At 52.3% G+C, this 27,392-nt stretch overlaps 1 protein-coding gene across 3 annotated transcripts in view; it reads left to right on the plus strand.

Moving 5' to 3' along the window:
- The window catches only part of LOC111159087 (monoglyceride lipase), a 106,301-nt gene that overhangs the window by 27,692 nt on the left and 51,217 nt on the right, over positions 1-27,392 (plus strand). For all 3 annotated transcript variants that reach the window (XM_022521477.1, XM_022521476.1, XM_022521478.1), the window contains exon 3: positions 13,417-13,523. In XM_022521477.1, the coding sequence (XP_022377185.1) occupies positions 13,417-13,523 (107 nt within the window). The remainder of the gene's footprint in view (positions 1-13,416; positions 13,524-27,392) is intronic.

The following is a 27,392-nucleotide window of genomic DNA, read 5'->3' on the forward strand; positions in this document are numbered from 1 at the left end:
TTCTGCCAGCCATGACTGCAGGCACCACAGTTGCTCACAGGCTCCCATGAGACCCTGCAGTGTGAGTAAGGCATTGCCTTCCAGAACCCCTCGGTTTAGCAGGCTAGATAAGGCAGGCATCTGGGTGGCCCAGGAAGGGGAATGTGCTAAGTGCCCAAAGAGAGATGTTAGCAGTATGATAAATTAGGTGTTAAAATGCATCAAACTGTTTATCCCCCTCTGTCTTGAGCTGGTTGATGCTGGATTTGCTTTTGCACATTTATATGAAAATACATCGTTGCTGTGGCTTGTAATTTTCTAGTTGAATAGCTTCAGGGCGGGCCCACTTTGGAATTTAATTATCCTTGCATTGGGAAGGCTTTACTGAGATTCAGTGCTCAGGAGACTGGATGGCCCCAGGCATCTTGTGATACTTACCAAGGAGCACCCATGGCTTCAGTATGTTGCTGTTTTGAGGGTTGTGAGATAACATTCTTTTGATGGTGCAGGAATGGAGATGGACCAGTCTTAAACTAAATTCTGCGCGGCCACCTTTGTGTAGCAGAAGAATCTATCATGCACTGGACACCTAACTAGAGTTTTTGAAGCCAGACCCTGATTTTGGCAACCCGACTGCATTAGCTCCACATTGCTTTGTAGGGAACACCCAAATTAAGTGTAAAAGAGTCAGCTACTGATCCATGAAATGCAGGAGGCTGGCTGTTCCAAGTAGCAGTGACATCATCCTAGGGGGAAATTGGGGACTGAAAATCTGAAGGACCAGGTGTCACACTGCCAGGGAATATAATACAGGTAGGAATATAATCTGTGGCTGTCCAGAGTATGGTGCTGAAAAAAAGGCTCATGGGCTGCCTGGTGTTCGGCAGAGCAAGGAGCTGTGATTGATTAGTAATGTCTGCTCTGGGTTCAGGAGGGGAATAGCGGTCTGAGTGCCATGCCTAATCACTTCTTAGATACCTCCCAGGTGCTGGGCCCTGTGCTGGGGGCTTTCTCAGACTTTCCCCCCATTTACTCTCAGAGGGACTTCGGAAGGAGGTGGCAGTGTTCTTCCTGTGAGCAATTGTTTGTGGAAAGAAGCTAAGGAATCGAAAGCAGGATCTGAAATGAAACATGCAGCATGGCTATAAATTATAATTACAATTGAAAGTCATAACTATACATTCATAATTAAACTGTTAGCAATAACAAACATATATTAATATATGTGGAGAGGAAGAACCAGGAAGGAGATAGAATGTTCATACTGGTTATCACTGGATAGTGAGGTTATGGATAGATTTCATTTTCCTTTGGGCTTGTCTGTAGTTTTCCATTTTTCAGAATGACCCACATTCCCTTTTTAAACATACATAAATTATGTGTGTGGGCATGGGTGTGTGCATTTTAAAATATTATATATAGAGAAAGATTTGGTGGCATGCTTTTTCTCTTCATGAATGCACCAGGAACATTAATTACTCTTTTGCAGTGTACTAAGGTAGTTACTTAGAGTAATGCTAAGCCTTTTGCTTCATCTAGACTGAAATCTTTGGGCAAGAACCGCCCCCCCCCAACCCTCCCAACCATCTCCCAATTTCTAGTACTGAACAAATCTTGACTTTCTTTGGAAAAGCTGAACAAAAGATGAAAAATCACCAGCGATCCAAAAGACTTAGCAGTCCCAAAGAAGGACTCCCTTCTAAGGAGTCACAGAAGCAAGGATCTTAGGAGATGGCATTGCTACGAGAAACAGAGAAACTTGCCAGGAACTTCTGGCCTGATCCAGGAAGACTTGGCTTCCATAAGCTAAGAGTGGGCACTTACGAGGAAGGAATAAACTGACACCTGAAAAAACTGCATGAGCTTTTTCTGAGCTTTTTCCAGCCAGGGCAGCTGAGACTGTGTGTATAGAGGGCAAAGCCCAGCGGCTGGCACAGAGAGGAGAAAAATACGCGGTTATAACTCTTTTAAGTTTTTATTGCAATTTCCAGGTAGTTAAGATACAGTGTAATGTTAGTTTCAGGTGTACAATTTAGTGATTCATCACTTCCATACATCTCCTGAGGCTCATCACACGTGCCGGTCTGAATTCCCATCACCTGCTTCACCCATCCCCCTCTACCCATGTTGTTATACATTTTAAAATAAAATTACAGTTCCGTTATAACCAATACATACATAACCTATTTTTCTAACGATTTAGTAACTTTGGCTTCGGAGGAATTATGCTAAGTGGGGCTTTGAAACCATCCAGTTTGGGCAAATTGGCCAAGCCAGGGTCTGCCTTCCTTCTCTGTAGACACAGGCGGGCTGCAGAGCAAGCCCTGACCGTGGCAGTGGGAGCTGCTGAATCAGCAGGGGCCAAAGGTGGCCGTTGTCCCGCCACGTGCCTGGTGCTACTCTGATGGTTTCTCTGGGAGCCATCGTAGTTCGCATGTTGGAGCTGGGAAGAGTTCCATCTGGCTCACAGCCGGGGGAATGGAGAATTCCTTCAGACTTAGGTAGGCTGACAGTCATCATCACTGCCCCAAACAAAAATGTTTCAAGTATGACCCTCCCCCCACCGCCCCGGGGCGGATGAGGTTCAGCTCATTGTTGATACAGATGTGCCTGCCTGATGTGAGTCAGAGATAGAAAAACCCAAACACACAGACCAGAAACCCAGTAGGTGACCTGGCATGTAACTAAACGGTTGTCTGGAGCGTTCTTTCCAAGTGCAAGCCTCCTTTGCATGTTCTCAACATGACTCAATTCATACCATCCTGACACGCACAGAAGGGGAAAGGGAAGTCCAAAGAAGGGAACCAGCATTCAGGCAGGTGCGACGCTAACTGTCATTTGAACTTGGAAACGCCTGTGCAAGGAAGGGATTCTCATTCTTCTTTTGTAAGGAAGGCGCTTGAGATGGTGAGTGACTTTCTCAGACACCAAAGGTAGGGTTTGGACTGTGCTGGTACTGAAATGCCCTGGTCCTAAGTCCTGGGAAGAAGCTGGGGTGGAATAATCAACAACAAAACATATATAAAGAGCCTTGCTCAACAAATAAGAATTTTTTGGCTTTTGCAGAACAGGACAAATAAGAGATGCACAGACACTTGCAACACAAACACAAAAAGAACCCGGTGCCACTGCGTGGAATAGTCAGGACGTGAAGTTTGAACTCCCAGGGTGTCTTAAAATAGGAGGGTACACAGACAAGAAAAGAAAGAGAAGGGGCAAGGAGGGGGTGGCTTTCTAGTTCCTGGGCCCAGTGGGGGACAGGATGACCCAGCAGACCTTTCTAGGATCCTGCTCTTTTAAATGATCCACGAACTAGCTCCTGAGGGCATGCAAAGCTCAGAACGTGGGGAATGTGGGAATAAAGCTCAGTGGCCTCCACTTCCCTTGTCTTCTATCTCCAGGAGCATTTTGGGAGTGTGTGCATCCTCAAAAGGAAGAGGCAGACAGACCAGGTGCTCGGCCAGCCAACCTGAAGCGTGCACTTTGGGGACCGCAGCAGGGTTCTCCAGTGGGGAAGGAAGAAGAAGTGGGTGGTGTGGTGGCTCGGGGTCTCTGTGGGCTCTAGGGGTAAGTAGAGCGTGGGGGAGCACATGTGGGAGAAGGTGTGTAGGCTCAAGACCAGAGTCACACAGTAGATGGGCACGCAGAAGGGAGTGGGCAGAGTAGGGGCCCGGAACTAGAGACCCAGGCATTCCGCCGGGGGTGGAGTGGGGAGGCTACACTGTGAGTCATGGGGAGATGAGGGGAGCTTTTTCCACTCTGACCTCCCTGGAGCAGTGGAATTATTTTATTCATAGGATCCTTAGATGACTTGACATACAGCTGGTCTGGCAAATCAATGATAAATGAATGAATGGCTCAGTACATTTATTTCAGGCTTGTAAAATAGAAGCAGGCCTTGGATAGGTAATGTCCGGCCAGTTTGGGGTTGCTAGTGTCCTTTGTGGAGGCCCCTCTGAGTAGAAGCCACTCAGAGCCCACTGCTTCTCTAAAACCCAAAGAGCACCCCGTTTCCCTCTCCTGTGAGATCATCGGAATTTAGCATACTGGTTATGAAAGAGGGGCCTCCAATCGAATTTTCTTCCCTCAAAGTTGACATCTGATTGAACGTCTGTGTGCCCATTCCCTAATGTGTAAGATTACAGCAGATAATATTAAGTAACTTTTAGATCATACCCAGTATACAACACCAAAAGCTCGCATGGCCTGCGGGGATTCCTGACCTCACCCTCAGGAACCTGGCAGGTAGGTGCTATTGTCAGTGCCCATTTTACAGATGAGGAAACTGAGTAGAGAGCAGCTGAGTCCCTCGTCCGAGGCCTGTGGCTAGTAAAGGCCAGAGCCGGGATTCAGGTCCAGTGACTCCAGGGCTCCAGCCCACCCCATGCTGCCTCCCTGTACTGATCTGTTAGCACTGCTGTTGCTGGTGGGGGAGGGGAGGGGAGGCATGGCCCGTTTATCTTCTTTCCGTGATCTGTACTGAATGCCTTATCTACCTAGACAAGCTCTTCTGTCTTATAGGTTCCTTATGATGATAAGTAAATAAATAAATAAATAAAATGTGGGGGCTGACAGCAGCATCTGCGTTAAATACACTGGTCACAAAGCTGTTCTGTGTTCGAGGTTGTACACATTTCAAAAGGCACGTTAAATGATCAAATACTTAAGGAAACTTCTTCTGTGGCCTTTTAAAAATTATTGTAATTTTATCTTCTCCTTGGAAGACACCTCTATTGCAGATCTGCCTTAAAAAAAAAATAATTAAGATGGGGGTTGGGTTTCAGTGATGAGTCGTCTAATTCCCATCATGCTTCTGAATCTTGAGTTTGCCTTCCAGTGACAGGCATGTGTCCCTCTGGCTTATCACGCCTAGCCAGAAACTTTCAGCACGTCCACACCCCTGAGGGTGTAATCAGGTTCCGTTCCTGCATCTGGGGGCCCCTGCAGTCTAGCTCCTGTCCCCACTGTCCCCACTCTGCTGAGCATTGCTGGCTCTTGCCCTCCTCTGGGCCACCGCCTTCCTCAGAGTCTCATGAATCTGTCTTGGCACCCCCGAGCTTCTCCTGGGTCCCCCATCACCTCAAATGCCCTGCTTGGGTCCTCCTCACTGTCCTCCTTCTCCCATCCCTTTGGGCCAACGGCGGTCCCAAGCTCTCAGTTGAAGTCTTTGGATCCAGTGCAAATGACAGAAACTTCCATAGCCAGGCAAGGCAAAAGGGAATTTACTAGGGGGAATCAGGGGCTTTCAAAATAGTTGGAGGGCCTGCAGGTGTGGCCTGTGGACCTCCAGGAGCTCTCCCCTGGCTGTTCCAGCCCACGTTTGTCTCTGTTACCCCTGAGCCACTTAATTCCTTCCTTCATTCATTCTGTCATTCATCAGTCAGCATTTACAGAACGGAGGCCATCCTAGCTGCTAGGGACAGGATACCAGGACGAATCAATAAAACATAGCCCTTGTCCTCAAAGAACTCGTGGTCTACTCACACCAGATTTTGATGAGTCCAGGATAAAAGAGATGGGAATGGAGTGTTATTAGGACTTCAGGAGGGAGCCACTGGCTCTAGGAAAGGCTCCAGAGTTCGGAGAGGGTAGGAGTCGAACCTGAGCCAAATCGCGGGCAGGGGCAGAGATGGTGGGTTGAGGAACCAGATGTTCTTCTTTGGTTGGCGTACAGGGTGGGAGAAGGAATGGGCTGGGGCAGGAGGCCGGAGGGAGAAGCTGGTCAGGGCAAGGGGCTTTGGGGACCACCCGACCATGCACCGTGACATGATTGCCTGGCATCTTCCTCTCGCGATGCCATCACACTGTGGTCCAGAATGTGCACCTGAGATCCAGCCTGGCTGTGTTCAGGTTCTACTGAGTTCTGAACCTACTGTCTGTGTGACCTCAGGCGAGCTGCTTAGCCTCTTAGGGCCTCACTTTTCTCATAGCAAAAATGGGGAAGATCGCCAGACCCACCTTGCGGGGGTGGTTGTGAGGGTGGAACGAGTTAGCGCCTCACACTCTTAGACCAACAGCGAGCCCAGGTGAATATCAGCTGTCAGCACTGGCTATTAAGTAATGCCTGACTCGGCACCAAGCATCCTGCCGGGTTATTTTCCATAAATTCTCTCAATCAACCCTCACAAAGACCCCAGGAGATAGGCATTATTGATCTGTTTTACAAATGAGAAGTCTATTTCTAGCTCTCCCTCTGAAATTTTAGACCCCCTTCTCCGGCTATGTTCTATTTCCGTCCCCGCCGCACACTGTTTGTGCGGTGGGAGCCCTGCCAGTGACGGAGAGGAACAAAGTCAGCCCGGCGCTCTGCGAGAGGAGGGAAATGGTTAAATCTGGATTCCAGCAGAGCCCGTCAGGCTTCCACTTTAGCTATGGCAAAGGGGTCCAAGTGGAGCCTGACGATCCCACTCACGGGCCCGATGACAAACGTTGCCGGGCGGATTTTTTTTTTTTAAAGTCCTAAAACTTGGCAGGAAGGATTTGGGTGAATGTGGATAATGCAGTGAGCCACCCAGCTGCCTGAGTGGGACGCCCTGGGGAGGAGCGAGGGCTCACAGCACATCCTCTCCCCAGATCAGGCAGGCAAACGCTCTCCCACCCCCTTGGTCTGAGGACGATCGAAGGGTCTGCGGGGCTCATGTCCTTCCCCTCCCTGGGTCAAACACCACCTGAGCGGCCGCCTGCTGGCAGGATGGGGTCCACCCGACACATGGGGTTCCTCCCTCAAATCCCGGGTTTCCTGAATTTCTCCTAATAAAATGAGCAGAACGTTTCCTCAGTGGGGCATTCAGCCCCTCTGTTGATGGAGCTTTGCCATGGCTTTGGAAAGGGCAGGCAAGAAAGAGGCTGATGTTTTCCACTCTTTTCCAGGCGAGAAAGAGGTGGTTCATTTTAACCTCCCGACAGCCCCGGGAGGGAGGTGTTGTGATCCCCCCCACAGATGGGCACATGGAGGGGAAGAGGTCCCAGCCAAGTACCACAGTCCTGTAGGTGACAGGTGGGGTTATCCTTGGTAGAAGGGAATGCTTTTCATTCCAGCACCCGTCCCCGTCTTTCGAGGCATTGGTGGCTGCAAGCTTGTTTCCCTCCCATTTCCCGGGTCCCTGCCCAGCGTGGGTCCATGAATGAGCCTCACCTTCTTGGGAGGGGAGTGGTAAGCCAGCAGAGAATGTGACAGGAAAGTAAAGGGACCTCAGCCTTGAGCTGCACACCTTTACATCCATGTTCTCATCATCTCAAACCCCAGTGAGGTGGTGCCATGTCCCCATTTCACAGGTGGAGAAACTGAGGCCCACAGAGATCTGGAAACCAGTTTCTGGAAGGGCTGGAGTGTAAAGCCAGGGCTCTGGACCGCAGGCAGGCCATCTGTGCCGTCGGAGGAAACAGCTTCACGGCAGGCAGTTACAGAGTGCTTTCTGTCCTCCAGAAAACCCCAGATGGGAGCCTCTCATCCCATATGCATTTGGTCATTTATGTCATAGTGTCCCCCGAGGTTGGTGGTGGTAGGATTATCCCCATTTTACAGGTGAGCACACTGAGACCTAGAAAGTTTGGTCCCTGAAACGGTGACTAAACAAAGGAATAAAGGGAGAAATCCTTTTTGGGCGCCGGGGAAATTCTGCTTTGTCAAACCTCGGGCATGGCCGCACCAGCCCCGGTTTAGGCATTCTGCGAAGTTCTGCAGCATGTTCATATCAAGGGCTGCGTATGCTTTGCTGGGAGCTGCCCCGCCTCCCAGGGCCGGATGCCAGGCAGGCCATCTGCTCCTGGGGCTGGGCCTCCCCCTCTGACAGCCATTGCCTTCTCCCGGAATGACTGTCTCCCAACGGGCTGCAGCCATTAAAGAAGTTCCAGGAAAAAGATCTTCGCCAGCCTCTTCTGCAACCTAATTTCTGCCACTGTGGGTATTGCCTTGTCTCTGTAAATGGCCCTGCTAGTTTTCTGTTGCTGTTCTCCGTCGAGGTTGCAGAATGCCAGGGCGGGAGGGGAGGGAGGGCACACCACACTGTGCCTGGCACCTGCTGAGAGCCCAGACTGCAGGTTCCTTGACAAACACCACCCTCCCTCTCTCCCTCAGTTCTCCGCAGCAGCCCTAGAAGCTTCAGAAGGTCAGATCCATTCACTGCCCTGTGCTGAGCCATCTGTATGGAGAAACCCCCCCAGTTCTTTATTCCAGGGGCCCTCCCGGCTTTGGCTGCCTTCCTTCTCAGAGCCCTTCCCGGCCACTCCCACCTGTCCCTGGTGCTTCTCATAATACACACCTGCATATTCTCTGCTGAGCACCTGTCTGTCCTGACTGAGAGCTGTGTTGAGGGCAGGGATAGTGCTGTTTGGCCCTCTCTGGGTCCCTGGTGCCTGGCACGTGATAAACCTCGAGTCAATATCTCTGGATGGCCTCAGTTAAGGTCCCCAGTTGCTGCCATCCTGCAGCTCTGAGCCACCAGGTGTCTCGTGTCCAGGGCCATGCATAGTGACACCTGGAACCAAACCCAGTCATCCTGGCTTCTGCCTGCTCTATTCCCAGCCTCCCAGCAACTGGGGTGTTTATTTAACCACATCTCGGTTCCTTGGTGCTGAAGGTTTTCAGAGCAGAAACAACAACAATCACAACATTTTGCAAAACCCCAAAGGGGAAGTTCTAAGTGGAGGTCAGCATCCAGTGGTGAAGGAGGGAGCTCTATCAGACAGCTCCAGGCCGGGGGTTCCCCTTCTCCCAGAGAGCCAGAGCCTAAGTGCCCACAGCTTGGGGTGCAGCTGGACGTGCCCCTGGTATTGGCAGGGGTGGGACCTGGAGGTGGGCCGCCAGTGACTGGGGAGCAGACAGACAGCTGGTGTCACACCTACAGTAGGTGCTTGGGGCAGGAGGAAGTTCTGGCGGGAGAACAGGGGTGTCCTGATGGGAGTGGGGGACGGAGCCTTGGAAAACCCCGTGCCAGACTGACTTCCCAACGTGCCTTCCCCTGGGCATGAACTCCAAACCTCGGGGGCTGGGGTTGGCAGGGGAGGGCAAAGAGATCCAGGCCCTGGGGGTCATGCAGTCAGCCAACAAATCCTTACTAAGCTCCTACTGTGTGCCCGCATTTTTGCCAGCCGAGGATACAGCAGTAAACCACATAGTGACACCGCGGCCGTCAAGAACACATTCTAGTTAGAGGAGAGGGAAGGAAAAGTGGTAGTAGAGAAGTAGTTTTGGACAGTGACCCGTGCTCAAGGGCCCCTTTTCAGTGCAGCGCCCACAGACAGCCTGAGATCCACGTGACGGTCAAAGCCACCACCACATGCAGAGTGGGGACGGGGTCCCTGGTCCATGCCTGGGTGGAGGCTGAGGCTCCCAGGCAGGAATGGGCTTGCCAGAACTTGCCAGGATGTGCACACCCTCCAACCCCGTGTTCTGTGGCAGCATGTTAGCCTGAAGCCGGCTGTGAGAGAGCATTGACACTGTGGAGATAGGCAAATGCTGCAAATCAGGAACCCCGCCCCCCCGCCAGCCCTTAGCAGTGTACCCCAATCGGCATATCTGAGCTTTGGAAAGGAGGCCACAGGCAGAGGGGAGGAGGTAAGGGAGGATGTTATCACAGAGGCAATAGCTTTGTTCTCTTGCGGTGAGAAGTCTCTGAAGGCTTTAAGGCAGAGGAGTAATGCGATTTGATGTTCACTTTGCCAGACAGATTCTACAAAACAAAGACTCGGGTCCAGGGAGCAAGTACATGCAGGAAGGGGGAGGAGAGACGAATAATCAGAACTGGGGCCCAGGCACGAGGCAAATGTACAAACTAAGGAGAACTCTCCCCCCACCCCACCCCACCCCACCCCACCCCACCCCACCCCACCCCCGCCCTTACCACAGGGGCAGCTTAAGAGCATTAGTCTGCTGCGATGGCTGGTCCGGCTCCCTCGGGGGAGGTGGGTCAGGGGGAGGGAGCCAAGCCTGCCCTGCTGCTTGACCCATGCAGAAAAGGCCCACAGAAGCCTCTGCTGCCTGCTGTGGGGGGAAGCCAGGCCAGTCGGCTTTGTTCCCAAAGGGAAGGCAACAGCAAGTTTTGGAAGCCTCTGCATCTCTACAGAAAGAAGCTGTGGTTTACCCAACATGTTCCCCGGGGAGATGAATGGCTCCAAAGTGGCTGTGAGTCTCCAGGCCAAAATGGCTACATTCTTGCCACTGGTGAGTTTCCAGTGGCATCTGATTCAAGTATCCTAGCCCACGCCCCATGCTATGATGAGAGCAGGTGCTTTTCCACCTCGGCTGCTGCACATCAGAACCCCCTGGAGAGCTTTTCCCACCCTGGGCCAATTAAACCCAGAGCTGCTTCTGGGGGGGTGAGACCCAGCCTCAGCATTGCGGAAAGCTCTCTGGGAGATTTCAAGTTGTAGGCAAAATTGAGAATCGCTGGATTGGAAGAAATTTCTGTGGAGTCAGAGGCCAAGTATTTTTCCAAATCACGTCTCCGGGGGGTAGATTCTATTAATAAGCAAGTCCAGGCAGAATGGCATGCCTCGTGCCACTCTTTCAGGCGCTAAGTGAGACCCTGAGGGGCTCCTCCACCGAGGGGGACCTTGACTGCAGGGAGAAGCTGGCGGCAGCCTGACACCGCTGGAGTCCCAGTTCCTGAGCATTAACTGTGGGCTGCCGCATTCCCCAAGGATGTTAAAGGGCTTGCGCCATCCTTTTTGGAAGCCCCGCCCTTTTGCAGACGGGAGTGGACTATTTAGAACTTCTGGCGTAATCCTCAGTAGCTGAGAAAAAGACCCAGCAGCCGACCCCAGAAGCGTCAGATGGGTGGTTGGAATCTGCCCGGGTTGATGTCTGCTCTGGAGCAGGTGACTGGGCATCCCAGGAAGCAGCAAAGAGGGTATGAAACGTATTCTTAGGGGAAAGTTAGAAAGGACAGATACCAAAGGCAAATGAGGTTCATGCTGGTATTTTGTGCACTGCTCAAAGAATAGAATGGGTATGCAGGGCGAAACGAACAGGCATAGCTCTGCCCCTTCACAGCCTGGCAGAGAGGAGTTGGAGAAGGAACACAGGCTTTTGAATGAGGTGTTCCCTCCGGTCACACACGTTTGCTTGTCCCTGTTGGGTGCCACGAGGCTGGGATCCGGCCCCGGGGTTCTGCCAGCGGCAAGGTCAACGAGGCTCCCGGCCTCTTGAGCTGACCTTGGAGAGGAGGAGAGGGCCAGGAACCAAGAAAGCAAGTGAATGGCAAAATGATGGCATCCTGTGTGAGCAGTTACAAACCAGTATGAGTGATGGTCAACCGTGTTGTGTGGTAAGGGCTTGTGTGGGTCAGAAAGACTGGAGTGGGGGAGGCCACCCTAGGTGGGAAGGAGGAGAAGCCTCTTTGAGGTGATGTCTGTCTGGGACCAGAGCACAAGCAGCAGCAATGGGAGAACACAACCAGAGCACTCAGAGAGGGTTGGCAAGGCCAAAGGCCCTGAGGCAGGAAGAACGGAGCCCCTCATGAGGACAGGGAGGTAAGCTGGGGAGGTGGCCAGAAGGAGTGGGGAGGCAGGCAAGGGAAAGGATGACTTGTATTCTGAGCCCACCTGTGGTCCGCTGAACCTGAAAGCTGTCAGTGACGTGCTCAGATCTACATGTTACCAAGTTGCTGTGCAGCTTGGGCTATAAACTTAACTTCTCTGATTTTCATTCTCAGCTGTAAAGAAACCAAAGCCCGAGATGATGATAAGGGTTAGAAATCGTATATGTAGAATTAATAGAGGAACTGATGTGTTGTGAATGCTCAGGAAAATGGCAGCTGTGGTTCTCCCCTCCTCCCTTCTCCCCCTTCTCTATCTTCCCCTCCTCCTTCCCCTCCTTATTGGCAGAAATCAGATGGGTGTTGCTCACAGCACTCACTCTTCGCCCGAAGGGGAACCTAGCATCCCGTGGGTCTTATGCCAAGAATAGTAATCTTGACAACTGTCTGAGACTCTCAATGCTCTTTCATTAACCCCCACCACGGGCAGGCTGACTCTGGCTAGTTCAGAGCTGGGGTGAACCATAGCATGGGGGTGCTACTCTTCGGGTCCCAGAGTCACCCTGCCATGTTGGAGGTTTTCTGGGGTGACTGAGTGCCTAGCCAAGCTCTGCTTCTGGATCCCGGGGCTTCTCCTGCACAGATCTAGGGTGCAAAAGACAGCTGCTTCTTGGAAAACTGCACAAACTTCCTTCGTGCAGGATCTCCACCCTGCTAGCTACTAAAGAAAAGGCAAAGGCCAAGTCTTCGCATGTCCTCAAGAAGGTTGTAACTGGTGGTGGTGGCAGGCAGAAAGCTGCTGTTGCCCCCGTGTCAACGGAGGGATTACAGAAGCCCTGGGGAGAGAGAGACTTAGCAGAGCCTGCTGGAGGCTCTGAAATCTTTTTTTTTTTTTTTTTTAAAGATTTTATTTATTTATTTGACAGAGAGAGATCACAAGTAGGCAGAGAGGCAGGCAGAGAGAGAGGAAGGGAAGCAGGCTCCCTGCTGAGCAGAGAGCCCGATGCGGGACTCGATCCCAGGACCCTGAGATCATGACCTGAGCCGAAGGCAGCGGCTTAACCCACTGAGCCACCCAGGCGCCCTGGAGGCTCTGAAATCTTCTCAGAGGAGGGAACCTCAGGGTGGGGTCTTTTTTTTTTTTTTAAGATTTTATTTATTTATCTATTTGACAGACAGATCACAAGTAGGCAGTGAGGCAGGCGGGGGCGGGGGCGGGGGGGGGGGAAGCAAGCTCCCTGCTGAGCAGAGAGCCCGATGCGGGGCTCGATCCCAGGACCCTGAGATCATGACCTGAGCCGAAGGCAGAGGCTTTAACCCACTGAGCCACCCAGGCGCCCCATCCTGGCTGGGTCTTGAAGGAAGGGCAGGAGTTTGCCAGCTGGAGAAAGGGGGACAGGAATACAAGGGGGCTGGTGAGGCAAATTCCAGCAACCCAGAGAAGTAAGCCATCCCCACACAGGAATGGAAAGGGCTGGATGTCAGTCGGATTCTTCTCCTCACAAGGGGCTAAAAAGAGCACGACAGAAGGTGGGGCCGGGGGAGAGCATGGGCTTCAGGTCAGGCTGGATTCAGGGCTCCAGCACCTCCTTTTAGGACTTGCTGTCCCTTCCTGATGTGGTCTCTCCACTTGGATTAGCTCATCATTCATTTCAGCCAGAAGGCTGGAGCCCCTTGATGCCCACAGCCTTTGTGGCTCACACCTGGCAGAAGCTGAAGCCACCTTCTCCTGGCTACCTAGGGCCAGAGCTCTAGGGTCCGCTCCGATCGCCTTGAGTCCCCTGCCTTGTCCCTGAGGCAACTGCAGTGGCCACAACCACAGTGTGTCATGGTGGGCTGAGGGCTGGCTCACCGGAGACTCGGTCTCCACTCGTTGCTGGTGTCCTGAAAGCTCTGTGTTGCTCAAGCCGTGCTCGACACTCTGCAGCCCTCCTAACCCAGCTCCCTCTCACCCCTGCAGGGCCCTCATCTTTGTGTCGCATGGAGCTGGGGAGCACTGTGGCCGCTATGACGAGCTGGCTCAGATGCTGATGGGGCTGGGGCTACTGGTGTTCGCCCACGACCACGGTGAGTACCTCCCAGTGGGACAGGGCCCACGCTGCTTGCTGGTGCATGACAGTTTGGGGGACCCCCCCCCCGCTTTCCACCACCCCACCTCCCTCATCCTTTCTCCTCTGTTATTCTGTGATTCCCGCGGTGACGCTGGGAAAAGACGCTCTCCATGGGATGTTTCTGAGTAAAAAAAAAAAAAAAAAAGTAATAATAATATGTAGTTATGTAAACAAAAAAATATGTCTGACCAGCAGTTTCTGTTGCGTCTGGGATTGAATGCAGGCTGATTAGAAATCTCAGCTGAGAAAAAAAAAGCCAAAGCCAGAATCTGTTTATACAAGAACTTGCCTCAGGCCAAGGAATCCTCTCTTGCATTTATAAAGGGCTTTCTGCGCAAAACGGGCCCCAGTTTTCTCCCAAGGGACTTCAGATGGATGTGGTAATAGTCCGCCAAGTACAGCTCAACCCCTTCCACCACAAGACACTTAGCCAGGATAATAGGAAAAGTCTCAGAGGCCATATCGGTCCCAAGAAAACCCCGAACGCACACATGTGTGCGTACACGTGTAAATACATGCACACACATGTTCTCCGGCCCGATTCTTTGATTCTTTGTCCTATAACAAAATCCACACTAACCATCCAAATGCAATGTTTATCGCCTAAGCCCGTATGTCATCCCTTCATCATTTTTGTGACATTCCTCATGGTTTGGAAGGCTCCCGATTTAGCTCTTCCCCTGCTTAACAGTCTTGAAGAATGAAGTGTTCCCTGTGACTGAACACGGTGATTTCTCCACAGCCACAGTGTAGAAATCTTGCGTCCCAGCTCAGATCCAGCAATGTGGTTGCTATTTTATGTGATTTGAAAATAGATAATTAAGTGGCATTGCTGCAAAGAGGAAAAGGGGAGCAGTGACAGGGCCCCGGAGTCCTTGCGAAAGGGAGGGAATGGGAGAGCAGGGGATGAGAAGCCTGCTGGGACATTTTGAATATAAAGAATTAGGAAATGTGGATTTACCAAGAGCCCTTTTTAAGCCAGCTATGAGCAAACGTCTTCATAACTGCGAATATTGACTAAATTCTTTCTTGTTATGGTCGTAATGTTCTTTAGGGCTTGGCAAATGGTCGCGGTAATATTTGTGAGGCTGTTTGAGATGTCATATTTGAGCACTGTCCTGATTTTCACTCTGGGGACTGTGTTGGTATGAGCCTGGGGACTTTGTACAGAGTGTAAAAACCCAAGATGGGAACACTTCTCTTCCTGTTGTCTTTGTTTCTGTTAATATCTGCTGCGATCATCCCCTCTCTCTTCAAACTGAGCAACCTAAGGACATGCTGGCAGAAAAGAATAATCGGGCTTGGCAAACAGCGAACACCTTCACCCAGAATCCAAGGAGGATTGTGAATCTTGGAATCTTTTACCTTCTTACGAACTCCCCTGGGCCACACCTGTGGGAGCACGTACCTGTTGTGCCCTATTTATTTGGTCTGATGGCAGAACTTTGAAAAACAAGTTTAAAAGGCTTCCCTGTTTGAAGAAAAGGAGAAAAGAAACAGCCCACCTATTGATGTTTCCAAAATAACATCTAGGATGGGTGCATCGTTTTCCCTGACGTTCTAAAGGTAGTTCAAAAGTGGTCATTGATATTCACCTGCTCTGAGTTCCTTGGTTTATCAGCTTCTTCCCATGACTCATTGGAAATCTCCCTGGCTAGTGCCAGAGGGTGGTGTTTTATTCAAGAAATGAACCCGGTTGAATGTGCGTGTGACTTTGGTGGTCGTCTGCGGATGAAAGTGACCATAGCTCACTTAGTAGGACAAAGCCTCGTGAGTGGGCCATCATTGCAGGGTCTCATGCGGCTGGATCCTGGTGGTTAGTGATCTGTGCTTTATTCCTTCTTGCTGACACGTGTAGAGAAGGAGGGATTCGAACCCAGACCTGCAGGTTCTAAAGCCTGGCCTCCTTGATGACAAGATGTGGATGACTCAGTATCCCTACCAGGAATGATTACATACAGAGACACAGGCAGGCTTCTTTCTTTCCTACATAGATTTTCAATTTAAATAGAGCAGAGAGTGGGAGAATGTCGGGCACTTACTGGGCCAGTTGGAGGTACACAAAGGATTAAAAATGCAGAGCTGAGAAAGACTGTTCTAGAGTCCGTGGCCTCTCCAGGGCCAGTGTGACCTCAGACCCCACCCCACCCTCCATCTCATGTACTCAGGCATGTTGTCATCCTGTTGTCAGAGGCCTGCTGCTAGAACATTCATGCCAGATAGCAAGCGGGCTCGGGTCCAAGTGCCCCCTAGGCTGTGACTCCAGACCTGAGATCTCAGACACCATATCGAACCATTCCAAGCCTCTGTTTTCTCATCCAGCAAATGGGCAAGGCTGTGCTGTCCTATAGCCAGGAATTTTGTGCCATAATGCTTAGAGAGCACCTGGCAGAGCATGGTAACGTGTCCCCCTGCACTCTGCCCTCTCCCTGACCCCTTCCAGCCACCGTGCAGACTGCCCACTGTGCCAGGTACCCACACGGGGAACTCCAAGGCCCTGAGCAGGAACAGCTAAGCCAAGGCCGGGAGCCAGGGGCGCTGGGTTCTGGGGCCCTTGCTGCTGCCCTGAGCCTGGTCCTCTGTCTGGCCCAGAGAGGCTGGTGCAAGGATAGATTTTCAAAACCTTTACAAAGTGAACAGACCCGCCGCTGCTGGTTTCTATAAACACAGTTTGTAGAAATGCAGGTTTCTATAAATCAGCCGCTAGCTTGCTTTCAAGTTCCCTCTCATTGTCCAAGTACGTTTTACTATCTCATGGTTTAGGCAGAGGCCCGGAGACGCTGTGCCTATAGGTGTCTGGTTGTGTTTCCCAGCATGCCGGGGAGACTGGCAAGCACAGCGCCATGCTCATTCAGTATCCCATTGAACTTTGCTGTTTTAGGATTTTGCAGGATGACAGACTGCATGGGCGTGGCCACAAACGAGAGCTGTGATTCCTGCCGTTGGTCAAGGGGCACTTCTGGTACATTCTACCCTCCCTTAATGATGAATATTACGACCCCGTTTTAGGGGTGAGAATTCTGAGGCTTTATTGCCAAAGGGCCCATTCTGATGGCACTGAAACATCCACACCAGTTGGGGGCAGTTTTCAGGCCACAGAAGCCTGACCATAGGAGCTTCACAAAAAATGTCTAAGACCGGGGGGGAGGGAGGGAGGGCGAGGGTGGGGGGACCCCACAGTGCCTCCAGTACGGGAAGCTCCATCTGTGGTCTTGCTTGGTTCTTGTTAGCTGTGGCTTTCCCGCCCATGGCAGCCAGCTCCAGCCTCCTGTTCTCAGTAAGAGGGAGATGGGGCACAACACAGCATGGCGGGGGCTGGGCTCATACCAGGAGAGCTCACCAGCATTCCAGCTACATCTCCTTGGCCGGTGCTGCATTGCAGGGCTACGCCCCTAGCTGCAAGGGAGGCAATGAAATCTCACTCATCCGGGTTTGTCACAGAAAGGGGCATTACCCAACCATTTTACTGTCTATGTTTTGGGTTATAACAGCACCTCCTGTCTGTCTCATCCATCCATCCTTTTGTTCTTTCAGAAGGTTTTGGTGCCAAGGTCATTATTGGCAGCATCAGTAAGTGGTGGGTAACATTCCTAATTGTGCAGCAGGCCTGGGCTCAGTGCAGTGCAAGGACAGAGTCATGGATGCGGAAACTGACAAGCTGATGGTAGACTGACCTGTGTTCCCCAGAAAAATTAAGTGGCCCCTGTTACGTGTCCAGCTTCACTAAAGTAATCAGTGGTGACTCCTTCCTTGGAGGAAATAGTCTTACTGAGTCATCACAGGTCAGCCCCTTGCTCTCCCCAACAACCTTCTCGTCTCCCATGTGGGGCCCAGGACTGAGCAGAGGGGAGGCCTCACCGTTGCTGGCTGAACGGAGGAAGGAGTTTGTGATCCCAAACCCACCAGACCAGAAATGTTTTAAGCACACACAACAGAATATCAATAGCAGAGTATCCACAACCGCTGGGCACTGTTGGGTGTTGGCCTTGTGGAGAGGACCCAGCAGAGTGGCCACTGGAACTCATAGTCTGGTGGCCAAGATTGGGACAACAGTCCAGTGAAACTTGAAAGCGATGCGGTTGGAGGCCGGAACAGATGAGACCTGTAACTTGGGTGTGCTGAGTAGGACACAATGTCTCAGAGGTACACAGGCTTCACCCGACGCCCAGAGCACTGGCAGGGGGGCTGGGTCTTGTCAGATGAGTAGGAGCCTGCCAGGAGAAGCAAGGTGTGGAGAGAGGCACCTGTCACTGAGAGCAGTTGGCTCTGACCTCAACTGCCTGTTGAAATCCTTGGGGAGTCTTGAAAAATATGGATGCCTGGGCCCTCTCTCCAGAGAGACTTGGATTTCTTATGTCTTTGATGTGTCTGGGGTATGGAAACTTCAAAATGACCTCAGTGGGGTCTCATGTGCAGTCAAGGTTAAGAAGCACAGTTCCAGGCAGAGGAGACTGTACAGGGAAAAGTTGATGCACAATGTGACATGCTTATGTCATGTTCAGGGAGACATCTGAGCCCAAGGACTCAGTGGACCCTGAAGTTTAGCAGCAGTTACCAGGGCGTGAGGGAGGGGGGCGCGGGGGAGCCAGCCCCTGGCAGGCTGATGAGTCCCTCTAGGTACTTGGAGCCCATGAGGGAGTTGATGCAGGGAGGGACAGGCTGGCTGCTGGGAGCAAGGAGGGCAACCAGTAGACAGGTGGGCGGGACCCAGCGAGGGAGAGGTGAGGGCAGACTGAGGTGATGGATCTTCCGGCATGTCTGAACAGGTGGAAACACCAGAGGATGGGATTTTCTGTGCCTTTCTAAATATAGTGCCAAGAAAACCAGGGCTCATGCTTACGCCGTCCCTCGGTCACCAGCTGCTCGCGGTGACTCACTGGAAATCCCTCTGCCTTCCACAGGAGCCGAGTGGCTGGTGTGAGCAGGGGAGAGGGCAAGGCACTGGGGCGGGCTCCCCTGTCCCACTGGCAGGCGCTGCTGCAGGTGGAGGGCCCCGGACACTGACCGGGTCCCACCTGGAATGTGGGCATTTTGGCCGGCCCCAGGTGACCTAGCTTCTGCAAGGGGGAGCAGTCTCCTGATTCTGGACCCGGCTGCCTGAAAAATACATTTGCTGAGGCCCAAGCTGCTCTGTTTCTATTTCCAAAGTATCAAAGAGCCCTCCTCAACTGATTAACAGTGAATTAATTATGTACAAATATTTGAGGGAAAGTGTTAAAGGGGGTTTGTTTTATTTTTTCTAACTCAGCCGGAGTGTGTGAGAAGAGGAAGTTCTGAGGGAAGGTTTGTGGGCGACAGTTATGCCCTATTCTGTTCATGAGGGGGCTCTACCCGGTCCCACGAAGGGTGTTTAGGAAATTCAGGGTAGGGGGAGATGATATGTGTGTTTTACAAACAAGGAGACAGTTTTGAGTCAAGGTCCCTTGCTGGACCTATTCTAAAAATTGGTCACCATCAGTTACGGTAATAGATTTTTATTTGAAATGTTTGAAAAATGTGTCGACATTTCTTGGCTTTAGTAAATACGCAAGTGAGAATAATGAAGGGAGTTGCGTTTTCATATGAGGCGTTCAGGGGACCCAGCTCTGAGGACAGGCCACTGTGACCTCGCCCCTGCGGTGGCAGGTATAGGAGGTAGCCTGGGCGCCCTCTGTATCCCAAGAGGGCTTTGCAGTTTCCTTCCTCCATCTCCCCCACCTCTTCCTCCTTCATTCACAGGTAAGTACACCCAAACCTTCCAGCTTGGGTATAAATACCTGACATGAGTTTATTTGCTCACTTGCGTCTTTCTTGAACAAAATATAAAAATTTCTGTGGCCTCGGTTTACTCATTTATAAAATGACGTGATAATAATAATAAGGCTATATGGTGGTTGATAGAATGAGAGGGATAGAATGAGAGGAAGCAAGGTTCTCAAACTCTAGTGGACAGCGGTGTTCCAGAAGGCCCACGGAAACCCGGATGACCGGACTCTGAACCCCGACGTTCTGATGCAAGAAGGCAGAGTGCGAGGAGAAAGAGGGCCAGTTCACTGCAGATATTTCTTATGTACAATTTCCCTTAAACTACAGTGTAGATATAGCTAAAATTTGAAATGTAATATTTTTCTTTTTTTGAGACTTTATTTATTTATATGGGGGGAGCGGTAGAGCTAAAGGGAGAAGCAGACTCCCTGCTGAGCAGAGAGCCCAGCTTGATCCCAGGACCCCAAGATCAGGACCTGAGCCAAAGGCAGACACTTAACCCACTGAGCCTCCCAGGCCCCTGATTTCATTTTGTCAGAAATGTAGAAAGTGACTTCTTCACATGGGAATCAGGCACGTTGTTTGCTCTGCTTTATGGAAGCAACAAAACCCAGTTGCCCTTTTGAGGCCTACAGGTCTGAATCCTGAATCAGGAGTTTGTGTTAGGGGCTTCAGAAGCCAAATGGATGTTTCCAGAAAGTCAGTGCCACCTTTCTTGTCTCAGTGCTGGCCTGATTATTTACCACCCAGTTATTCTTCAAAAGGAATTTACCCCAAGGGAGTATTCATTCATTTCAAAATTATTCACATGTCCCCAGAGAAGGAAATATTTAAGGTTTTCTGGTTAAGGAGAAAACAGACATAATTTTGTGTCTCTGGAAGACACAGTTTCTGAAGTGTTCAAATGAGTCACTTGGAGGAGGAAAGAAAAGAGAAATTACTTATATGTGATGCTATGTTTAAAAAAAAAGACTGAATAATTCTAGGGAAGGAAATTCTTCTCAGCACCACGGACGCTCTTTGTCGTGGTTCAGGAACTGAGAAAAGATGTATATAATTAGAGTGTATACATAGGTTTTACTTGGAAGTAGAACAAAAATGTAGACCTTGGTGTCTACAAGACCCAGGTCCGAGTCCATTCAACCACTCACTCGCTGTGTGACCCCAAGCAAGTTACTTAACCTCTCGGAATCTCTGTTTTCTCATGGACAGCAGAGAAGACTCGAAATCTTTACCTCTCCCCTGGCACCAGGGCTGGGAGGATTAAGGGAGATTATCCACGTAGAGGGCCTGGCTCACTTGAAGGACTCCATAGGTTCTGGCTACGGTGCGGTGACTACTTCATAGTCCTAGGAAAACCTGAGTCTGACACTGGTTGCCACTTCTCACTCCCGAGGGTCGAGTCCATATTTCGAAAGTGGAGGTCACGTGACTTGTGTCATGGGGCATTTACAAGAGTCATCACGGGATGAGATGATATTTGCATCTGATTAATATTTATTAATAATTACTGTACCCCCGACTATCCACACAAAAGGCTTTTTGAAACACTGCCCGTGTGACCTTACCAACCGCCTAAAAGTAGGTACAGTTGTCACAGGTGAACAGAGCTTGTGAGCACCCCAAGTGCCACCCGCCCTGCTCCCCACGACCCAGGGCCGGACGTTAGTTACTGCATGGATGCTAACTGTGGGCCGATGCTAACTCGGGGCATTTCATCTCACGAATTCTGCACGGCAGACTGCTAGCCTCGGCTTCTGGGGGCCCCGTCTCCACACAGGGCAGCAGAGGACAAGGACGCAGGTGCCGGAGGCCTGCAGTTCCAGAGCCCCTGCTCTTGGCCCCTCCCCCGCAGACGTGCCACACCCGCTCTTCTTTTAGGCTTCACAGAGTGCCAGGGGTATGCTGTGTGGATGTTCTTGAAGGAGAGTGTGTTCTCCCCGAGTTCCTCCCTTATGTTGGAGCAGGGGTTTCCCGCATCAAGGCAGAGAAGGGAGGGCAGCTGGCCCAGGTGAGGATCGCCTCAGCAAACAGGCAGGGGCGCGACACAGGAGGCCCTGTTGGGGGATGGGACACCCAGAACTCAGACAGACCCCACACTTGCTCAAGGCACATGTTGTCAGGGTAGGGCCATGGGCCCCCACCAACTCCAAGAGAGGCAGGTGGCCCTTGACATAGCCAGGAGGGAGGATGAGTTCAGGAGGGAGGGCAGGACCTTGGCTGTCCTTGCAGAGGAAGCCCCACGAAGGCTGAGGCTTCCTCCACTGCATGGCCCTCACACCCCCTGGCAGGGGTGGGGTGGGAGAACAGCCCCCCCCCCCCCAGGCAAAGGTGGAGAGGCAGGGGCAGCACGTGGAAAAGAGCTTCTCTGTACAGGCTGGCACCACGAGTCGTGGGCATGTCGTCCCACTTTAAAGATGGGCATACTGAGCTTTGGGGAAGCAGAACAACAGGTGCATGGTAGGAAGAGCACCCTGGATTCCCTCCCTGGTCCAGGGTGTTCATGGCTAAGAAGCCACTGTTGAATTTGGTGGTCAAAGTCTGGGAACCAGGTGATAGAGTGTGGGCAGGATTTGGGGGAGGACTGTCCAGCCACACAGGAGGAGGACGATGTGCTGCTGCAGAGAGCCTCACCGATGGCTGGGACCTGGGCTCGGAGGCAGGGCTTAGCTACTGTCAAACGGATCAGCTGCTGAACTTCTATTACCATATTCAAGCAGCTCAGAGTTGCCCACAGTGGCCAAAGTTATTTCAAGGCCCTGGAAGCATCAGCTGCCTCCTAACATGCAGCTCTGTGCAGACGCTGGCCAGCAGCCATGCCCACACCTGGGCTGCAGCCTCCCCAGGGACCTGGCCACCTCCCGTGGCCACCTCTGGCCTGCCCGTCCCCACCGAGCCCAGCTCTCGGGCCCTGCTCACGTCTCCCTGCAGCTTTCCTTCCCTTCTTTGCCCTCCACGCTCCTGTGCCGTCTTTCACTCACTGGAGGATAACTCTTCTCCCACGGTGTTTTTTTAGTTATTTGTTCATACGTTCGCCTCCCCTGCTAGACTCTTCATTCCTGCAGCATTTCCCCCAGCACCGGAATCTTGTCTTTTCTTTCTTTCTGTTTCCCCAGCACAGCTGAGATTCTGGTCCCTTACTGGGGGGAGGTGTAATGGTTTTGTGAATTAAATGAGCTTAACAGTTCCCCAAGGACAGCAGTCTACCCCCTGTCGAGTAGGGTTCCATCTCTGGGAGTTCTCAGGATGGCGGAGCAATGGGAGGGATAGAGTTGTGGAAGGGGGAAGGAATGAAACTCGAAGAGAACTCATGGAAGGCAGGGTCATGGTGGCAGAGCGTAGAGCAGAGGAGGAGATTGATTACCGCCCCCCCACCCACACACACACACTGGGTCTGCACCCAGTCCGCAGCTGAACTTGTCTGGGAGGGCACTGTGCTGGGACAGTGGAGGTCCCCACCTGGATCAGGGCAGGGTTCACACCCCAGGTGGCCTTGGCCACAGCAGGTCCCCTAGGAAGCAGAGGACATACTCCTGGGCGTGCCTGGAGGCCTTGGGCCCATCCTGGAGGTTCTCACTGCAGCTGAGAACTGAGAACCTCACAGAGCTCATGACAGCTGGATGCCGGCCAGACATTTTCAGTGTCCAGAGCAGCTTCAGGCTGTCAGGAGGGCTGATGCCTTTAGCGATCATTTTATAATACCCTTAGTCAGCGCACCAGTAGATGCCCCCACTGGTGCCTTAGAAGGCATCTGCTTTGGAGATGACGTGCCTTCTAGAGCCCAGCACACCTGTTCCGTGGCTGGGTGCAGTGCGGGCAGGTCTAGCAGAGCGCCGAGAATGCATCAGCTTGTGCACAGCCGCAGGCTCCACGAGACCAGTTCCCCACTGCCATGCGCTGGGCACCTTCTAAATTTAAACAGTCTGCCCCCACCCCCCGGGTTTAGGTAGCAATTACCTTGGATTATAAAACTAATCCCATCTGCAAATACTGAGTGTTTTCCTAAAGACATTCTAGTCGGGTGAAACACACACGGGTCCCTAATCGGTAAGGGGAGCCATGCAGCCTCTTGAAGCACATGTTGAGACCAAGGGTACATGGACGGGAGTGAACTAACGTGGCTGCCCAGGGTGAGAGGGACCCCGGAGTGACCACCTGGGTTAAATCCCAGCTCTGGCACTCACCAGTTGAAGGGCATGGCCAAAGACCAGACCCCCGGGGACCCCCATTTCCTTACCCTCGAGGTAGAACTGGTTATATCAGTCCTGGCCACAGAGCCCCTGTGAGTTACCATCTGAAAAGCACTCGGGGCAGGACCCTACGCAGGTCAGCCAGCCATGCATATTCTTACAGAATGCTCCTAACTGAGGCTGAAATAATGGTCATAAAGACAGTCACTTCTTGGTCACTGACAAAGTAGCTAGCTGCAGCGAACCTGCAAGGAAGGCCCCTCTTCTCTTCCGGGGGGACGCGGGGTTGGGGGTGGGGGCGCAGGGGGCAGGTGCGGGTTCAAGGTCCTGACAGCAAATGGCAGACTTGGGCCTGGACTCCAGCTTCCCAGGAACAGGTCCTTGGGCATCTCCCAGGCTTGGAAATGGCCACCACCGCCCTTTAGTAAATGAACATTCAAAATAACTCTGGCTGCAGATGGACCAGAAAAAGAAGCTACTTCCAGAGATTTGGAAACAGGTAGGGCCGGGGCTGGCTGCATTTGCATGCGTCGCTGGGAGAGGCTCAACAGCTCTGCCAGGCCCGCACCAGATGCCTCAGGGGACCACAGGTGCTGCCTGGGGGAGGGGATATCTCAGGCTTGTGAGCCTTCCTGAAGCCGGAGCTCAAACAGCACATGACCAGGAAATGGCTGGCCCACCAAGAACTAAAAATAACCGTCTACCGCACTGCCAACTGGCAGGGCAGGCCAGGAGAACACAGGCGAGGGAGCGAGGGGGGCAATGGACCGCATGACAATAGGCGAGGGGCTTCCTCAGTCTGGGGGCAGTTTTCAGGTACACATGTTACTAGCCTGGAAAAAATAAGTAAGTAGCTGCATGGTTCTGACACTCTTCTCCGGGGCTCTAGCTCGCAGCTCCCTGAATTCTCACCGTCAGTGCCTTGATTTCTCTCCTATTAGTGGTCAAAGAAAAAAATTAAAGCCAACCCAGGGACCCCAGCCTTGCCTGGGATGCTGAGGGGCATTTAGATCTCTTTGGCAAGCAGCCTGGGGTGCCATGCACGTTCGATGCTTGTCTGGAATCTTCGAGAATGAGGAACCCTGTGTGTGAATATAGGGCAGCTCCGAGCCCCCAGAGGCCAGCCCTGTGAAGTGAGAGGGTAGGACATGAGAGACCCCAGGTGGCCTGAGGGGCCCTGCCTTGAGCTCTGGAGCCAAGCCCTGCTCAGTGGCCAGCCAGCTCTGCGCGGGGCCTCTCTGGGCCTGGGTTTCCTCATCTGCACATAGCGAGACCAACCGCCCCCGCATCCTGGGCTATTGTAGCTGAGTGACTGATGTAACACATGGACCCAGCGGGAAGTGGCAGGGATGGCTCCTGACAGTCTGTGCGCTCAGGGTTCTAGGCCATTCCACAGAGCCGTGCATGCAGAAAGTTGTTTCCCCTGCTGCTCCGCGGGCTTCTACCCCAAACCTGGAAGCAGAGGTTGGGCAGCAGGTGGCACTGCCTGCCGGAGAAGAGACACCCCCTCACTCGTAGCGTCTCACCCCAGCCCTGAACCAAGCCAGCAGCCCCCACGCAGAGGCTCTAAAGAGACACAGCCACCAGGAAGAAGTGGGTCTGCCTGGAGAGCTCCAGAAAGCAGGGCCGTCTGGCCATTGGCATCCCTGTGGCTCCCTCACAGAGCATCCCTCCCTCGGCACAGTAAGTGCTTGGAGAACACCAAACAACGGAGGCTTGCGGATCTCTGCATCCTTCTGGGGACCCAGGGTACAATAGTTGCTCTGTGAGTGCATTTCAAGGCATTTTGATAGAAACAGTGGTTTCTCTGGGTTTGCCCCTGTTCAGACTGGAGCATTGCGTACCTGCGTGTTTGAACTTGGATCAGAGGATGGGCCCTATTTAGAGAAAACCTAGTAACACTTTACCACCTGGGAAAATCTATCATCTCTGTGCTTGTACTTTTTTCTTGGATCACCACCCTTGCAACAATGTGGTGAGTCAGCCTGTGTGCCCCTTGAGGAACCAAGCTCAGAAATGCAGAGTACCTTGCCCGGGGCTACACAGCCTTCCAGTGCCAAAACCAATTCAAATCCCTGTGCTCTTCCACCTTGCTGGGATTTTCACTTTCGGAAGACTGTTCTGGGGCGGGGTGCCTACACAGCAGGCTCTGTCCAGGCGGCGAGGCCCCTTCTTGGTGCTCTGCCTCCTAAGCAGCCTGGCTTGTCGTGCAGCCCCCCGCAGGTGCCCTGGGGTGTCTACACCATCTGACAGAAGCACAGAGCGGCTCTAGGAATAGCTCGTGACGCACAGTCTGTCGGGGTGTGGTGCCAGCTCCCTGGTGCGCACCTTCTGCCAAGGCTCTGCTCAGAGATGCTCAGACTCCCAGAGGTGGCACCTGAGCCCAGCACAGTGGCAAGGGCTGAAGCCAGCAGTAGAAACACAGCGCTTTCGCCCCTATGTCTCAGTTCCTCCGCTGGCGGCCACGCAGAGTGCCTCCTGCGGGCCTCACCCAAGGGCCGGCTTCCTGGTTTCAGCTCGAGCTCAGCCACAGGTGTTCTGCTATGGGACTCCCCTGGATAGAGGCAGAGGGACTTGGGCTCAGGGCCTGGCCCTCTGTGTTTGGTTCTGTGGCTGTGGCCAGTCAGTTGACCTCTCTGAGCCTCAGTTTTCCTATCTGTGTAATGAACTGGAGAGATCCCCTAGAAATCTTGAATCAAAGAACCCAGCACAAACTCTGCATGCCGTCGACACAGTTCTGTCCCTTCCTTCCGTGCTGCTCTCATCTGGAAGGTGGCACTCTCTCTATCATGCCCCTGGCTTCCTTCCTCCAGTGCCGAAAACCAGGCCTGCAGGGCAGGGTTGCCAGCAAAGATTGGGAATGTGAGAGGCGGGGGCCAGCTGTCTCTTTTCCTGGAGTTGGGGAGAAGTGCTGGATCATTTAGGCACCATAATAATAATTATTTCTTTTCCTGGTTATTGTACAGATGTCACCGGATGGGAAAAATTGCTCAGAGGGTTTATTCAATGCAATCTTTCTCTTTTACCAAAAAAAGAGAGGAATTGTCCACAGCTCTTCATTTGAAGGCCAAAGGGACAGATTCCAAGGCCCCTGGGTGCAGGGAGGGAAGAGGGTCTGGGCTGCTCAACCGCAGGTAGGGCTCTGGGGCAGACCCCCCCCCACTCCTCCCAGCCGACTCAACCAAGAGCCCCTGAAATGATCAGGCTCTCTAGGCTCGAAACAATAAAATGGCACCGTCTCTGTGAGCTTAAAAAAAAAAAAAAAAAAGCCTCTCTGAGCAGAAGGTGAGATGAGATGTGGGAATGCACCCACAGTCAAGATATCCAAATGACCACAGGTGGACGCAGACATCCCTTTGGGCACAGACCCAGAGCTTCACAGAACACCTGCTGCGTGCCAGGCATGGTGTTGGGTTTTGTCACACGTGCATGTGTGGTCTAGGGACCAAGAGAGGGGTGAGGACAGGCCTGGAGAGGTTTGAGATGGTGGCCCATCAGCTGGGGGCCTCAAGACAGGGTTGAGATCCACCTGGCCTGTGGTGTTACAGCTGCCCCCGTAACAGAATAGGGGCACTGGTTTGTAACAGGAGCTATTAGAAATCGCGGCCTGGGGGCCTCCCAAATTGTCCTCACCCGCCAGGAGTGACGTTTATGCTCACATCTTCAAGGATATTTCCCCTTTAGTAATAGCTTGTCATTGACATGATAGATAGACTGCTTTTCCCATAAAATTGATCTCATTCTTAAGGCCTTTTTGAAAAAGCAAGAAAGAGAAAAGAAAATTACCACTTCCCCCATTCTCCTCCCTCCATGCCGCAGAATTGTTAGGAAAAGAGACTGACACTTTGTCTTTCAGAGCTAACAATGGAATGTGGCGGGAAGGGAAGTGT

This window comes from Enhydra lutris, unplaced genomic scaffold (genome assembly GCF_002288905.1).
Source record: "Enhydra lutris kenyoni isolate GAN:26980312 unplaced genomic scaffold, ASM228890v2 scaffoldscaffold66, whole genome shotgun sequence".
NCBI classification, from domain to species: Eukaryota; Metazoa; Chordata; class Mammalia; order Carnivora; family Mustelidae; genus Enhydra; species Enhydra lutris.